The sequence below is a fragment of the Corvus hawaiiensis genome, chromosome 8, assembly GCF_020740725.1.
Source record: "Corvus hawaiiensis isolate bCorHaw1 chromosome 8, bCorHaw1.pri.cur, whole genome shotgun sequence".
In the NCBI taxonomy this organism is placed as follows: domain Eukaryota; kingdom Metazoa; phylum Chordata; class Aves; order Passeriformes; family Corvidae; genus Corvus; species Corvus hawaiiensis.
This window is the reverse complement of record NC_063220.1, coordinates 7293837-7310320: the sequence shown is the minus strand read 5'-3', so window position 1 is coordinate 7310320 and position 16484 is coordinate 7293837. Positions and strand designations below refer to the sequence as shown.

Sequence of the window (16484 nt, the reverse complement as noted above, 5' to 3'; positions counted from 1 at the left end):
TTCATAGGCCTTAAAATACCTTGCTGTGGAAGATGTAAAATTTTCTGTTTATATCATATTCCTTAGGTCCCTATTTTGGACTTTTAAATTCAATGTTGTCCTCAGAATATGCACTGAGCACAAGAGTGTTTTATCACAGAAAATGATAACCAGCTAATTCACCTGGAATGCTGTTTTGATTGCAAATGAAGGCATAACTGCAGGAATAAACATATTTTCTTTATTAAGATACAAACTTCAGATCTTACCTGGTGTAAATAAGAAAAAAACTTGGGCTTCCATGGAACAAATGAGTCATGCAACAACTGTTAGTTTAGATGGTATTAAAATACAAAGTAAATGGAACTTAACATTTGGTACTCTTTCTTTAGCTAAGAAGTATTTTATTCTATGAGTCATTCCATTGGGATTGGCATCAATAAAAGTATTAGAAGCTGGATCATAATAAAGGCACAGCAGATATAAAGAGTAACAATCCCTTCATATCTTTTTCAGCAGCCAAGCAGACTGGAATGAGTAGAAAAATACTTTCTGGTATTTAATTTTTTTTATTCAAAACTGTTACAACTGATGTGTTGAAAAAGGTGACCTTTATTTTACTGTTACCATCTATAATATTCACACATTATTCATACGCCCAAAACTGAATTATACACCCTGCAATGTGCATAGATAGGTAGGTCCCTGCCCAGAAAATCTATTCTCTCAATTAAGATTTGACAGTGGGTGCAATTAAAATTAAGAGAAAAGGAAAAAAAAAACCCATAAATAAACAGCCTGCACAATAACTTGCCTGAATTATCCCTATTAGGCCTATTTTTTAATTCTAAGATATTATATGCACTTTACCTCATCATGTAAGATGATTACAGATGCTGCTAAGGCAGGGAGCTTTTAGGAGAGAATGCACAAAGCTATGTTTAGCTTTGTTAGCTGCAGAAAGAACCTTCTACCACATTTAGCCACTTCATCCCTCATGAAAACACATTAACTGATAAAACTTCAGGACAGAAGGAGTTTTCCTTACTGGTTTTGGTAATAGAGAGCAAAACACAGATGTCCATCTTCTCCAGCCTGATGGAATAAGTAGTCATTTTCCCCTGTACCCCAGCACATAAGAGAAAAACAGAAGTCAGCCAAGAACAGAGATGGAGTTATGAATGTTATCTATAAAATGAAGAGGATCATGGAGAGGGCAAATACAAAATGACTTGTACTTTTCCTTCCACAGTGGTAACAGGGGCCATGAAAGGAAGCTGGCACTGCTCACCTGAAGAGAAAGGAAAGGAGATGATGCTCCTCACACTTGCACAATGTGCTTGAGACAGGATGCTGGGTGTGCTAGAGCTGTGTGTGAGTTCAGGGGCAGCTTGGACAAGCTCATGGACAAGAAATTCTCAGGAACTTCTAAGGGATGGAGAGTCAGCATTTTGTTGCCTGCTGCTTCCTCACCAGGTCCCTGGTAAAACTGAAGCAGTTAACCCCATTAAAGTGCGAAGATTTCTAGAAGCCAACACAGAAGTGCTGACGTCTGACAATGCTGCTGAGCTATGAGCTTTCCTGGTATTAGTAAACTAGCATGGAAAACCCATTTCATGCCTGTCAGCTGGAGTAAATCCTGTGACTAATTTGTTACAAATATGAGGATACCTTGCTCTTCCAGTAACCTTGTCTTAAACGCTGGAGGAGAGCTGTGGTGTCCCACTGACTGATGAAAGGCATCAAGAATGTCACTAAAGAATCACTTCATATGTTCTGAGAAAAGCTTGGGTAAGTTAAATTTCATTTGATGCTCAATATTGGCTGGAATGATGATCTGTAAGGATTGCCTAGCACATGTTTACACCTAGGATGTGACACAGCGATGTCCTCATCTTAGGTAAAATCAAAAGCCCTTCAATATGTTGTTGTTTTAATTTTAACTTGGCGAAGTCACAGAATCTTGTAAGTGATCTGAAATCTGCACCACCAGACTGCAGTTGAGTCCATGTTGCAGCAGAGGTTTCAGGTATGGTTTGGCACTATAATACCAAGTTTGAGAAAGATCTCTTAATGTTATGGGTTATTCACATTTCTTGAGCTCCCCTGAGAAGGTAGGCACCAAAATACTCTGAATAGGTAAAGTCTATGAATTCAAATTATTCAAGAATAATTTATTGAATCAACGAGATTCATTTAAAAGTTTGAGTGACCTGTTTCTGCAGTAAACTTTCCTTCTGAATGTAAAGAAATTGTGAGGATAGAATGAAATGAGGGTTTGGTCCAATATTATATGTAATAGAAGCAGGTAAGATTAGATACTAATTTTCTGTGGGGCCCTTAAATTCTAATGAATCAGCCTGTCTTTGTCTATGAATTCTTGACGATATAAAAAACAAGCATTAAGTCCTTTCAAATGTGATGCTTTATCGGAGATCTGAGTATACCATACATCACAGTTCTGAGTTCCATTAACTATTATTGAACCCAGTTTTTTCCAGGATGACCTAGGATAACTTGGAAGCAGATTATTTTCCATGTGCATCCTTTAAACTTATTTTCATTTTTTGTTTACTGAGCTTCTGTGGGTGACTGGTTAACTGATCTGTTTGCAACCCAACAACGGACTTTAATTATGTGAGCAGAGGATAACTCAATTTTAATGTGACTAATTCAACACTTTACTGGACTAACTTAGTCTTGAAGAGATGAATAGGAACTCCCTGAGCTACATACTCACCTTGATTCTTAATTTTCTGCTAGGGACACTGAGCAAAGAGTTGGAACATATATTTGCTTCTACAATATACAGCTGAAGAAATTAACTTCTCAAGGCTAGCTTTATTAAAAAAAAAAAGGAAAACCTTGACCTTGAAAATGCTTTTGTACCTAGCAATTGCAAGAATCTCTTTAACCCAGTTCATATTTTTGTGTGCTAGATATGGAGTAACTCATCAGTCAGTGGAAAGGATTATACCAAAAGGGAGTCTCCCCTTCCTGTACACCCTTGTCTTAGGAGGTGTCAATAGTCACCCTAATACTTAAAGGGTTTAACATTAAAATGTGGAGATGCAGGTTTCTCATTTGTGTCTACACAGAATAATGGAATCATTTAGGTTGGAGAAGCCCCACATACACCTACAGGAACAAAGATTTCTAGGAAAGTCTGATCAGAAACGTGAACATAATAGTATAACAACAATATAGTACTATGTGAAATGACATCATTATCAAAACACTAAAAAATAAAATTACTGCAATTAATACAATTTAATTATGAAGATTCATGGTGATTGAATGTGGTGACAATCTGCCCCACGAACTATTCTCCTCTCTTTAAAAGCATTTCTGTCACCTTTTCAAAGAAGCCAGGTAATTCATCCAGTAGCAAAATTAGAGATAAGAGATCTACAAGATGAACAAATAAAAAGTGACAAACTAAGCTATTTAGGTTTTTTATTATTTTTCATACTTCTTTCTGCATTTTCTCCGGTGACAGTTTGAACCTTGCAAACATGTGCTAGCTCATCCCAAAACACCTTTTTTATGTCTTTGTCTTGCAACAGTAGACTTAGATATCAAACACAAACTTGAAAACGTTGCTTAAGACTGTAAGTTATTTAAGGCAGGGATCAGTTCCAGGAAGGACAGTTTTGCTATTAAAACTGTGGAGTGGAATGCAAAGGATGGGGGCTCTGCCACTGCCATGGGGTGTGATGTTAAGTCACAATCTCAACTCAGCATCGCACCAAGAGGAGCAGCCCCGCTGATCCTGAAAGGCCCTGTGTTTGTTCAGTGTTTACATCACACTTCCCACCAATTTTTAGCTTTGAAAATAATAACCAATGGAGGAAAATAACACCCTGTTTGAAACTTTGCATCAGGTAGGTGGAGTCACGCAGCAACTGGTTGGACCTGGTTGGTGTTATCTTGGATGAAGGCTGACAGAAGGAGATCTCTTTTGGCATTACCCAACAGAGCCACAGATGCAGCTGGGAATCCAAGCATTGTGGAGCAGCAGAGGGCAGGCACAGTGCTGTCCTGCTTCTCTCCAGGTTCCTCAAAGAGCTTCTGCAAGGTTTGCCACAAGCACCTGGGAAGCTGACCCTGAGAACTTTCTCTGAGCCTTGCCAAGGTAAAATGGGATGCACTGGAGCCAAGAACATCTAAGGAACTGAAATAAGGATCATGATGATGAGGTGTAGGGTATTTGGTGAGTGGCTGGAGGAGAGGAGATGGAAGCAGGACATGCTTGAACCTGCACTTGGTTTCACAGGAGTGAACTCTTTGCTCCCAACAGTGTATTATGGACTTCAGGGGACTGGGAAGACTGGTCAGGAAGGGGATGCAGGACTCTGCCTGTGCAGCACTGGTTGGATGATCTGGGCATGACATTAGATTTTTTAAGAATTGTCTATTTTCCTCTGAAGATAAGTTGCTTGTGGTAGTAGTGAGGGTGTACTTAAAGACTTTCCCTGCTTCCCCTTGGAGTAAATGATGGGTTCCATTTACTCCAATGCTTACCTATCAGCTGGTGATCAAGTGATCACACAGATGAGGGCTGATAAGCATACATGGCTGATAGCAATGATCAAAATGAGTTTTCAAGACTATCTGTATGATTTATGAGCACAAATTAGTTTTGTTCTTGGGGGTTTTTTTAAATATAGTCGTTGAATGACAGTTCTGTGAGTAACTTTTCTATGAAATCCTAGGACAAACTTCACTCTGTAAAAATATGTTGTTGTAAATCCTGTAAGAATTTAATTTGCATGCCCATAAACTGCAGATCTACAGAGAAAAAAAAGTTTCTGTTTGTCAAGGACAGGAAGATGATCTTCCTAAAGGATACCATGATTATGCAAAATCTCCATGGCAAGCAGAAATAATCCCAAAGCTATTTTCTTGAAATCTTACTATGTTTGAGAAAGTGTGGATCTAACTCAGTAAATGACTGAAGTACTAAGTTTCAAGGGGGTTTAATGGGTTAAGGGAACCTTTAGGTGAATTCCCGTTTCTAATTTCAGTTATGTTTGAATTGTGTTCTTTTTCACTTCAGATGTTTGCAGTATGGATCACTACTCTTTTTCTTCTCAATGCAGCCAGAGGTGAGACATATAATGAGTAAACTCTATAAACAGTAAGAATTATGTGCAACTTACACCAGGATATCCATATTCTAGAAAAAGTATGTTCATTGGAAAGGATTTAACATAATTCTTCATTAGGACCACTGAGTCATGTCATGTCTTTCCCATATTTAACCCACTCCTCTTTAATTCTGTAAAGGTTTTTGCAGCTAGCAAACAGAACAGGAATTAGAAAGGTATTTTTATATGTGAGTTGATAATAAAATTCTTCCAGAACATTTTTTCCCTACCCGCCCTTAATGCACTCATGGTAGCTACAACCCTGGTAGTGAGAGCCTGGGCACCTACTCTTCACAGTGCTATGCAGAGAACAAGAAAATAGTCTTGATCCAAAATACCTCTTTAATGACAGGAAAGAATAGTCTTTTTAATAGCAATAAAAATTATTTGGGATTTCACAGCTGTTGTGCTGTAACAGTGTGGAAGGATGACAATTAATGGCAACACCTGCATGTCATATTTGCACCATTACTATATTAAAGGCACAATAGAAATTGGGAAACCCGTCCTTCAGGCACAGACCACACTTCCTGAGGCAGTGCTTTGCTCTGAGCTTCCATTCAAATTCCACTTTACTGCTTCCACTAAAACCTTATGGTGATAAAAAAAAATAAGGGAGATGTTTAATGTCCATTGTGGAGCAACCAGAGGTGTCTATTTTAATGTTTTGGTTTCTTTTTGCTCCTTCATGAACTGTTGTGCAAGAAATAACAATTTAGATAATCCCTGGAGCATTAGAAGTGATTTGAAGGGCTACTTTGTGCTCACAGCAAAAGCTGGTTTCTTCTCTGGATCAAGATTTTATTGTCTTTTTCCAAGGGCTGTGGTAACAATGTGTTTGACTAAACACATCCTTCATTCTCCTGAGTTTACCAAGCTGAGCTCCAGGGTCTGTTTGCAGCAGGAAGCACTCCTGAAGTTCAAGTCCTTGCTACAAGCACCAGAGCACAACTGAGCCCCCTAATGAAAAATGCTCACAAGTGCCATCATAATCTGAATCAGGCATGTTTGTCTTTCCTGGAGTAAACACTCTCCTGCCAGCTTCATGTACAGAACCTGTGACATTCCCAGAACACTAACACCTTTCTTTGTGTACCCCAGGGAGGGAAGTTTGCTACAAAAGGCTTGGATGCTTTTCAGATAGCCCCCCTTGGGCTGGGATCCCAGGGAGACAACTGGCAGGCTTGCCCAGCTCTCCAGATGATGTGAACACAAATTTCCTCCTTTACACCAGAGATAACATGGTGAAATACCAAGTAAGAAACTGCTTTGTTTTCAAATACTGACTGTGTATAATACATTCAACAAATTCTAGGGACAGTTTCTTTTCTCATATATGTTTGCTCTTAAGACTCCCAGGAGAACCTCCAATTCTATATTAGATACATGATGATTTTCTTCCATCTTTTTTCCTTTTTCCTCATTTCAGCTCTCTGAGAAGCCAGGTATATTTACAACATATTAATCACAGCCCTCCAACACAAGTTATTACATGTAAAAGGCTCCAGAGTTAAGGGGTTTTATATAAATGGCAGACACAAACAGTGGAAGTGTTTATTAAGTCACTTCAGAACAAGTCCAACTCCTCCAGCTGAGAGGGCCGATGAGGTTTTAACAAATCAGTCTTTCACTGAAGGTGAGATGTGTGCTAATTAGTGCATGACATCCGACTTTTCAATCAACAAAACCATAACAAAAAATATGTAAGAGCTAGTACTCAGAATTTCTTTAAAAGAAAATAATGTCTTCTTTCTCAATGCACACCAAAATACCTACAGCCTCTGACTTTGTAAGCCTGGTGGGCTTTCCCATAAAATATAAATGAAGCAATGAAGGTCTTATCTTCAAAGGAAAAAAGAAAGAAAGATAGATATAGTTTCAAAGTCAATCACATAATACCTTTCAGAAGATGCTATCTTTGCATATCTACGGCCAAGTTTGATAAAATCTTGTACTTACATAGCATGTTGTACCAGTATATCACAAAGCAGTGTGCAAAAGATGCCAGTATCATTAGTTCAATTAACCAGAGGAAGTGAATCATTTGTTGAAGTGATTAATTGATTTCCCCTCAAAAGGCAGTTTAGGAATGAGAAATAAGACCCATCTCTTGAGGGTTCAGATCTATGCCTTAACCATCGGGGTACTCTGCCCTTTATCAAAATGTAGTGGGATGGAGCAGTCACATCCTTGTTTTGTTTGTTGGTTGTTTGGTTTTTTTGGCACAGAAAATTTCAGCCACAAACCCTTCAACTATAAAAGCTTCGAATTTCCAAACACACAGGAAAACTCGCTTCATTATACATGGCCACCTTGCTGGAGCAGATCTCCCCTGGATAACAAGCATGTGCAGGGTAGGTACAACTATTGTTTGACAGTCATTTTGTATTTGAAAAGTCTTGCATTTGAAAGTCTAAATATCCACCTCTGGCTTAAAATCCCCATGTGAAATTTACAGCTCTGTTCCCTTGTTAATTCAGGGCATATATAAGGAGCACAAAAGTCAGAATGAGGCCCAGTTCCACATGACCACCCTCTTGTTCCCGGCTATGAGTACAGTGCACTTGAGCTTTCTGCTGAATGCCCGTTTGCTGCATTCACCTCCACAGGGAAAGCTATAATAAACTGGTTTTTCAATTCCTTGCCAATAATAAAGGGGGAAAAAAGAGTAAGTTTTCTCACCTCAGCAAAAGGTCACAATAAACATGTCAGTTTCAGTGAGACATTTGATCTAATAAAACCAAAAGGCTTTGTTCAGCAGATTGGTTTCATTTTACTCTGGCACATTTCAAAAATGAAATTGTGTCAGAATAAAAAACAAAATCAGAAAGTTCCATTGGCAGAAGTAGATAAATAGAATATTTTGGTTATAATGTATGAATTTAGGGCTGAACAATGCAAGCACAAATTTGAGAATCCTTTTAGACAATCCAAGCCAAAAAATTGAAGAATAAAGCCTGGACCTCTTTAGGTAACAGGGGTACTGTCATCAAGAGAAGTTGGTACCTTAGAGCCAACCAAGGTGTCTGGAATGGAAAAAGGAGCTGAAGGAAGCTTGTGAGTGTCCTCTAATCACTGGTTCCACTCTGCCTCCTTGTGTTGATCTTCAGCATCAGTAGGAATTACTAAAGATGTGTCTTCACTGGTCGCACAAACGGAACAAAATATAGTTTACATATGCCCTGCTACAATTGTAATTAATTCCTGTTTGCTTCTTCTCTGTTGCTTTCCTGTTCTCCACCAGTTCATGCTCCACACTGAAGATGTGAACTGCATTTTGACAGACTGGAGGGGAGGCTCCAGTGGTCTGTACACGGACGCCGTCAACAACGTCCGCATTGTGGGGGCCGAGCTGGAGTACCTGGTGAACTTCCTCGAGGTAAAATATCCCTGGAATGTGAAAGCCAGTGCATCTTCCACGTGGTAAAGGTTGTGCTCAGAGTGGCACCTTCAGGTTTGATCCAATAGAGCTGGGAAGAACAAGAAGTACCCAGTAAAACAGCTCAAAATATTATAAAAGGGCTCTAAACCCACACTAATGAAAATACCTGCTTTAGTGTCATAATCAATTTTGAAAACCTACTCTAATATGACTTTTCAGCAGTTCAAAAGTTTAAAAATCTGAAATGAAGAATTGAATCCCCTAGATTTAGTATATCAGGACAAGATGGTAAATAGCCATGAACACCCTGAGAAGGAAGAGGAGTGGGATGAATGGGAAGTTGCTTCTCTTTAGGCAGAGATCCCATCACCCAGAACTGTAACTTTCCACCAGGACACTCACCTCCATCGCCCAGTGGTCTGGCCATGTCCTGGCACTGCATGGGAACATGCTGCAGTGTCACTGGTTTGTATCCCCACACTGATTTTTTTCCTTTCCTTAAATCTTCACAGAAAGACTATGGCTACTCTCCTGCCAACATCCATTTCATTGGCCATAGCCTTGGAGCACACGTTGCAGGGGAGGCAGGGAGGAGGAAACCTGGCATTGGAAGAATAACAGGTATTGCAGCCATTTCAGCAGATAAAACTTTGTATTTTCACACAACTTAAGAGAACTGAAGAATCACTGCTGCTTTATAAACATACAATGCAGACTGCAATGTGCTGGCTTGTCATAAATAAAAATGTCCAGCCAGATGGAGGCACACAAGTCATGAAACAGTCACACATCACTTTATTTTAAAAACTCACTATTTTCTGTTTTCCTTCTCCCCCAGTCAGTTCTTTTCTCTGCATAGACATTGCTTTGTCTAAGCCATGCACACAGTGAGCAGTCACACAAGCAACTCAGGGAAACTGGGATCAGTGCTGTGTTTCTTTATCTCCAAAGAGACCTCACTGACACTGAAGGGAAACCATTTTCAACTAAGATATTCTGGAAATAAAAATAGACTTCTTGCCAAAAAAAATTTTATAAATAAATCTACATGCTCAGAGTAGCATAAGAAGATCTCATATTTTTCAATAAAATGACAAAAAAAGCCCAACAAACCAAACTTCTTCTTCTATCATTGTTCCCAAAAATAAGCCAAGCAACATTTTACTGTGCTGCAATGCCTTCAGTCAGCTTTCTGTTAACACCCTGCCAGTTTTTCTAGCTGTGGACCACAAAATGGATTTTTAGATGTGGAGTAAAGGCAGAAATGTAATGCCCTATAGTGCACACAACCTGCATGTTATATATGTACAGTATTACTTACTCAATCAGATGTATCTCCATTCACTTAGGTTTGGATCCAGCTGGGCCCCTTTTCCAGTACACTCCCACAATGGTTAGGCTGGATCCTTCAGATGCAAAATTTGTTGATATAATTCATACTCATGCTGGCCATCTTTTCTTTGACTTTGGTAAGTTTCCATGCAAAGGCTGCCATTGGCTCATAGGTTGGCCACAGAATACCTGAGAGTGATCTGCCAGGATCCATTGTGCATTTCAGCTCCAGGGATACTTCAGACTTGTGGGCATCTGGATTTTTACCCAAATGGTGGGAAGAAGATGCCAGGATGCCACCAGCTTCGTGTGCCTCCTGCAACTCGGGATATCAATGACCTGATGAGAGGTAAATGTATTTTAAAGAAGTAATACCTCATTATAAGTTACAGTTAGAAACAAAGGCTAGAATAAGGTAAGACCTTTGAATGTATATGTTATTTATATAGCTCAGATTTGGAATAAGGAGACAATGCTCAAAAATGGAACATTTAAAGCTGCCTCTGAAATACCCTCCACTTTTCTTTTGTACTAACTAAGGCAAATTCCAGATGAAAACTTCAGTTAAAGCATGCAAAATTGTTCATCACAAGCTTTATAAGAGCCTGCCACTGTGCTGACAGGCTGACCTCAGTGGGAATTCCTCACACGAAGGACTGGTAAAATTTCATTCATGGATAATCCAAAAATACGTATTTCAAAATCTGAGCTCTTCTTCTCCCTAGGAAGACATCACTCCCAATATTACTGGGATTCATCCATGCCACTAAGCTTTAGTCTCTTCAAAGGGAACAGCCCAAGGTCAGAAATATAAAAGATGATAAAAAGACTGCTCCATTAGTAGTTCTTCAAAGAAAGCTGGGCAGTTAATCAGAATTACCCCGGGATCCAGTACAATAGATCCACAAAATCCTGTCTTCTGATCCTAAACTACAGAAATGAGCACATCTGTTATTCACAGCTAAATGTTTAGAAATCCCTACCACTAGTTAAATAATTTGCTTTCAGAAATGCTCCCCCTTAGAACTGGTCGAGAACTTAATAACAAAGAGAACTGAAACTGGCTGGGCTCAAAGTCACTTAGAACAAAAACACTTTCCAACTGGAATGCATAAAAATGTCTGCATTTTCATAAAAAAATAAATATTTTCCAGAGACATTTCACAAGGCCCTTTGCAATGTTTTGTCTTGAAGGAGAAACTCAGCTTTACTGAACTTGAGCAGATGGAGTTGGTTGTTCATGCAGCTCCTAAAAATAGAGTCAGCCTTAACTCCCTCCTCTTGGTTAAACCTTACTTTGTTTGGTAACCTCTCTTTTCTTTGCTAATGTTTACATTTATGTAGTGCTTTTATGTATGAAGTGCTTTAGAAAGAATAGTTAGTGACTTTTTTCCTACAGTTTTTGATGCAGTAGAGAGACTCTAGGTGTTAAGTGAATTGGCCACTAACATAATTGAGCCAGCTGTAAGAGCCGAGGGTTTAAAAGCACAAACCCTTCTGAATTAAAGAAGCAGCTGTAAAGAAAGCATACTCAGGAAGCTGTGATGATGCAACTATTCTCAAGAAAACCAGAAAACAAGCACTTTTCAGAGAGGTTTTAGTATGTTGTTTCTTCTTTCCTTATGTAAAGAACAATGTGCCAATGGGTCAACACCAACTGGTCTATCTTTAAGATGCATAAATATTGCTATTAAAGGAAATTTGATTTCACTATAAACTGTGCTAGCTTGCAACTACTTCAGTGCCTCCCAGGCTTCTCCCTGTGGTTTGGTGAGCCCCCACCACATGCTGAAGCAGAATAGAGCCCATTTCCATACCACCAACCTAACATTAGTATATTGTGTTTTGAAGTAGGAGAGACCTCGGAATCAAGGAAGACAACATTTGCTATAAGGGATGTGTAAATATAACCCAAATACCACTTTCTTCTTTCCTTACTAAATGCTTATAAATTTCAGTCTGATGGGAAAAAAGTCTTGTTTCCAATAGTTCTGACAAAATCAAGGACACGCTGCCAAACATCCTGCTTTTCAGAGAATTTCACAGAATTGCTATCAAATGATGGCAGATTTTCTAGAGCTTAAAACCACCAAAAGCCACTGAGTTTAAAATAATTGCTAAAATTACCTTTAATTCTAGAAATTAGTGGAAACTGTGATTTTACAGAATACCATGTTGTGGTAACGGTGAATAAAGGAAAACTACTTCATTGTAACTACCGTATGCTTTACAAAAACTGTAGCTGTGAAATATTCCTGTCTTTGAAATATCAAAGGGGAATACTCCTAAATGCTTCTTGTTTCACCTTGGTGCATCTCCACCTCTCTTAAAAACTACCTCTTCCCAGTAGAAAAAAATACATGTAGGCATAAGTACACTTTCTTACTACAAAACCAAATAATTCACACTTTAAATGTTTTTTTAATTATTACTATTTTTTTTACCTGAAACATCAGTCTATGTGCAAGTGATTTTGAGGAAAGGAGACCCATAAATGTTGCTCTGGCATGGACTTTGTATTAATGTATAGCTTTAATCGCTTTTTATCTGTTGGGTTTTTTGTTGGGTTTTTTTTTCTCCAGCATACAGATCTTTTGGATGTGGACATAAAAGAAGTCTCAGGTATTATGCTGAGAGTATCATCACTCCAAATGGATTTGCTGGGTACCAGTGTGACACATACCGAGAGTTTGTGCTGGTAAGTACCAGGACTGTATTTATCTGAGGGCCTATGGCTCTGCCCTTCTCCTTTTAATAATTTCTGGGACAACTTCTACATTTGGGATCATGGGATATGGGCACAGGGGACATTCAGAACTACTGACTAAGTTCATCCAGACCATAGCCAAACCCAGGCAATTTCACAATAGACAAGTGATGATGATAATTTAGCCTTTATTCACCAAATGCACAAATAGCCAAAGGTCCACAAATACCAGTTTGAACAGAACCTCCCACATACCAAAACTGAACTACCTAAACGTAGCAATGCTATTTTTTCCAACTGCAATTAATCTGCTTTCTTGCTTATCTTTTTTTACCTTTTTTTTTTAATGGATGTCAAGGTCTTGATCTGATTGTCTGATCTATGTAGGTAAATTAATTTCATTAAGGTTCTGCATGGGAATAAAGTTTGAAGAGCAGACAGAACAAATCCCAAATTGAAAGCCCAACCTTCAGTATTCCTAAACATAAATATTTTTACCATATCAGTTAGATATCCAGCCAGCCCTCCTTGGAAATGTGGTTACTCATCCTATAACTAGCAGAAAACCTTCCAGTGGACCCCGTGAAAGATGAATATATTACCTGGATTTTACAGGTCAGGTAGCAAGGCACAACATTTGTTATGGTATTTATTTATGGTCTCTGCAAGACCACAGGGAATTAGGCCAGATTTCCAACCTGTTTCTCTCTGATTTTCAATCAGATGAAATAAGCTGACTGACCATCTCAAATTTTTTTCCAACTACAATGATAAATACTGAAGATATGATCTGAACTGAGAAGCAAATACCTCTTATAAAAAAAAAAAGCTGGGAAAAAGCTGAAATACCCTAATTTCTTAAAATTTAAGAGGCAAGATTAAAATAGGTAATATCTTATAACACACATTTTTATTTTCCCCCCAGGGAGACTGCTTTCCATGTCCAGAGGAAGGATGCCCACTGATGGGTCACTATGCTGATAAGTTTTTAGATAAAACTGGGAAAGAACAGCAAAAGGTTTATTTAAACACAGGGCCTTCCCCTCCATATGCTCGTAAGTGCTCATTTTGTGGTGTATTCTAAAGTGGCAATGAATTATGTGTGAAAAAGGGCCTTACACTTCTGCAGAGCTGCTGCAGTTAACGAGTTGCACTCAATAAAACATCTAGAATTTTAGGTGTTAGGAACATGCAGTACCAGCATTATTTGGGAAAGCTGAGATAATTGTAATAGCAGATCAACTGATGCTCACCTTTGGGTTAAATTTGATTGTTACATGATGGCTTCAAAACATAAAGCTATAAAGCTGAAATTGGGAGAAATGTTATCCTGGAAGTGCATAATTTCAAATTTTAAAATGTTGCATTGTTTTCATTGGCAAAAGTTTATAAAACTGGAGCATTTCAGGATACTTTTGCCAAGCTCATCAAGTCAAAATGGCAGGGAGCTATAAGAAACACAGTTTTAGTTGTGATTAATGTAGAAATAGCCACAGGACTGGGAAATAGGAAAATTAACAAATAAACTGTAATTCATCAGAGGTGTTTGCTTATAAGCATATTTATGCAATCCTTTTCTCTCTCTTAGAGACACTGAAACATAAAAGAAATTTTCCCCTTAGGAAAGAAATCTCCTTACAATCATAATCCATTTGATTCTGTTTTCAAAGGCTGGCGAAAAGAGATACATGTCAAAGTCTGTGCAACAGAAACCATGAAGGGAAATATAGACTTAGCCTTGACTGGAACTAATGGGATCAGGAAGAAATATACCATTGACAAGTAAGTTTAATGTGGCTGTTGAAAACGTGGCTCTATCATTGTTATCATATGGAATGTATACACAGCTATTTTTACATGCCTCACCTTGTTCTGTGTGGTCTGTGATTTGCACTGGTAATAAAAGTAGCTGTTAAGTGATTGAAGTTCCCCGTGCTACAGATTGTGGTAAAAATCTGCTTGCTGGTCTCCATTTTTTGTTTGTTTTCTGAGGTTGATGTTAGTACAGCAAAGTGGGCAAGAGCTCTGTGGCTGCAACTGGACTCAAATATGATTTGGTGATCTCTGAGAGGACAAAGAGCTCAGTGATGCACAGTAATTTAATCATTCCTCTGGGGAGTACGTGAATAAGAAAGTTGCAGCTTGCCCATGAACTGTGCTGGAATATGGGATTCCTGTCCACTCAGCCTGGCTTTTTCCAGTTAATGTGAATTTAAATCTCAATAAACAGAGGCTGGTCAGCAACCCAGCTTCAGTATTACAAAACCAACCTCCTCTGTGTTTGAACACAGTCCTGTAACGGGTCTCTGGTTATAAATACACCACTGCAGCAATACACCTGCGGATAATTTCAATGTTAATGCCACACTGCAAGGTGTGTTCTGTTAGAGTAAACAGTGATAGCACAGAAGGCACAAATGTAAACTATAATTTTCAATTTCCTTCATGGTTGAGAGCAACCAGAAACATTGAGAGAACTTTTTGACTTGGATTTATTTGAAGATAGATCTTATTTTTCAAAAGTAATGTATAGAATAAACCACGGCCATTCTGACAAAGGCTAACTGATAGAAGTGTTTTCATCCTGAAAGGCACAGGAATTTCAGCAACTCTATAAAAAAAGTTCATAAAATTATGACGATAGTATTCAAAGCTCCAACTCCCATGGCAGCCCACAGCTTATCTCCCTTACTGCCTATACTCAAGCTTTTCTTTTCCCCATCATTTGTGTAGAACACTGAGCATCATTTCTGTGCTTTTCCTTTGGCAGGGGAACTTTCAAACCAGGCAACACATACTTGAACTACATTGATACAGAAATTTCTGGGAACATTTCAAAAGTTGAGTTTCTCTGGAAAAAGCATCTAGGTCATGCAGACAGAGGCTGCATGGGAGCTGAAGAAGTCACAATAATATCTGGGGAAAATGGACATATGTAAGTACATAAGCTAATGGTGATCCAGAAAGGTAGAAGTTTTTCTCCTAAATTGCAGTTTCATGTGCCCAGCTCTCGATTAGCACACAGCACAGCACACAGAAACATCTCTGCAGGGTTCAACATTGTACCTGCCTGGGCAGGGTACTTCAGGCTGACTCCAACCTGAGCCCATGGGCCTGGCAGCCACTGGCATTTGCAGGACATTAGATACACTTTTGGAGCACACCTCTTGTTTAGTTTTAACCAAAATTAACCCAGTTGATGTGTCCACCCCACTCTGTCATGTAAACCAAAGTGTGGTCAGTGGGGAAAACAGAGTGAGCAATTCCCTTCCAAAGCACACCCCTGTCCCAAATGAAAATGCTAAGGGAGCCTGATCATAAAGGCAAACACATCCTAAAAGTTAATAATTAGTCATTAACTAGTAAGTCTTAAAAAAAAAAAAAATTTGATACCATACACTTGATATTCTCAGTCTACTGGAATTCATGCTTTGACCTAACACGAAATAAAAACAAAATTTATATTGGCTATGTTGGGCTGCTGCTACGATAATGTCCCATTTTACTGACAAATCTTTTCCCCCCTTGTCAGGTCCATGTTCTGTGGGTGTGGAGCTGTGCAGCCCAGCATGTGGCAAGCCCTGGCTCTTTGCTGAGGCTGGGCCAGGAATGCCTGGAATGCTGTGGCAGCCCTCACCAGCTGGAAGAGGACACTGCGGTCAGCAGCAAAGGGTTAATGAGGCTCCCTCAACAGACTTTGAGAAATTTGCCCAGCCCACTACAAAAGCTCTATTTCCCAGTTAGTGCTGTCAGCCTTTCTCCACACAGGGCAGTTACACTCCTGTGAACTCTAGTCACGATGACAGATAACATGTATGTTAATAGGAACTAGCTGGGATTCTTTTCTGTGCCTGAAACAGGCATCTTCTTTATCAAAACTGTACTGTGCTACTGAGAAACTTGAATTTTCTGGCAGCCTTCAATAAGGAACTAT

The 16484-nt window shown here is 39.0% G+C and overlaps 1 protein-coding gene across 1 annotated transcript; it reads left to right on the top strand.

Annotated features, from left to right (window-relative positions):
* Positions 1-3965: 3965 nt before the first annotated feature.
* On the top strand, positions 3966-16231 carry LOC125329634 (pancreatic lipase-related protein 2-like). Its single transcript, XM_048311835.1, has 13 exons — positions 3966-4114; positions 5039-5087; positions 6231-6385; positions 7358-7483; positions 8374-8508; positions 9024-9132; positions 9861-9980; positions 10070-10192; positions 12426-12541; positions 13476-13605; positions 14221-14332; positions 15321-15485; positions 16083-16231. Exons 2-13 carry the CDS (start codon positions 5039-5041, stop codon positions 16144-16146), a joined length of 1404 nt encoding a protein of 467 aa, XP_048167792.1. The 5' UTR covers positions 3966-4114; the 3' UTR covers positions 16147-16231.
* Positions 16232-16484: the final 253 nt, after the last annotated feature.

Coding starts and splice junctions, on each gene's coding strand:
- LOC125329634 (XM_048311835.1), top strand. CDS start 5,039: ATGTTTGCAGTATGGATCACTACTCTTTTTCTTCTCAATGCAGCCAGA. Junction 6,386..7,357: donor ATAACATGGTGAAATACCAA/GTAAGAAACTGC, acceptor TTTTTGGCACAG/AAAATTTCAGCCACAAACCC. Junction 9,981..10,069: donor CCATCTTTTCTTTGACTTTG/GTAAGTTTCCAT, acceptor TGTGCATTTCAG/CTCCAGGGATACTTCAGACT.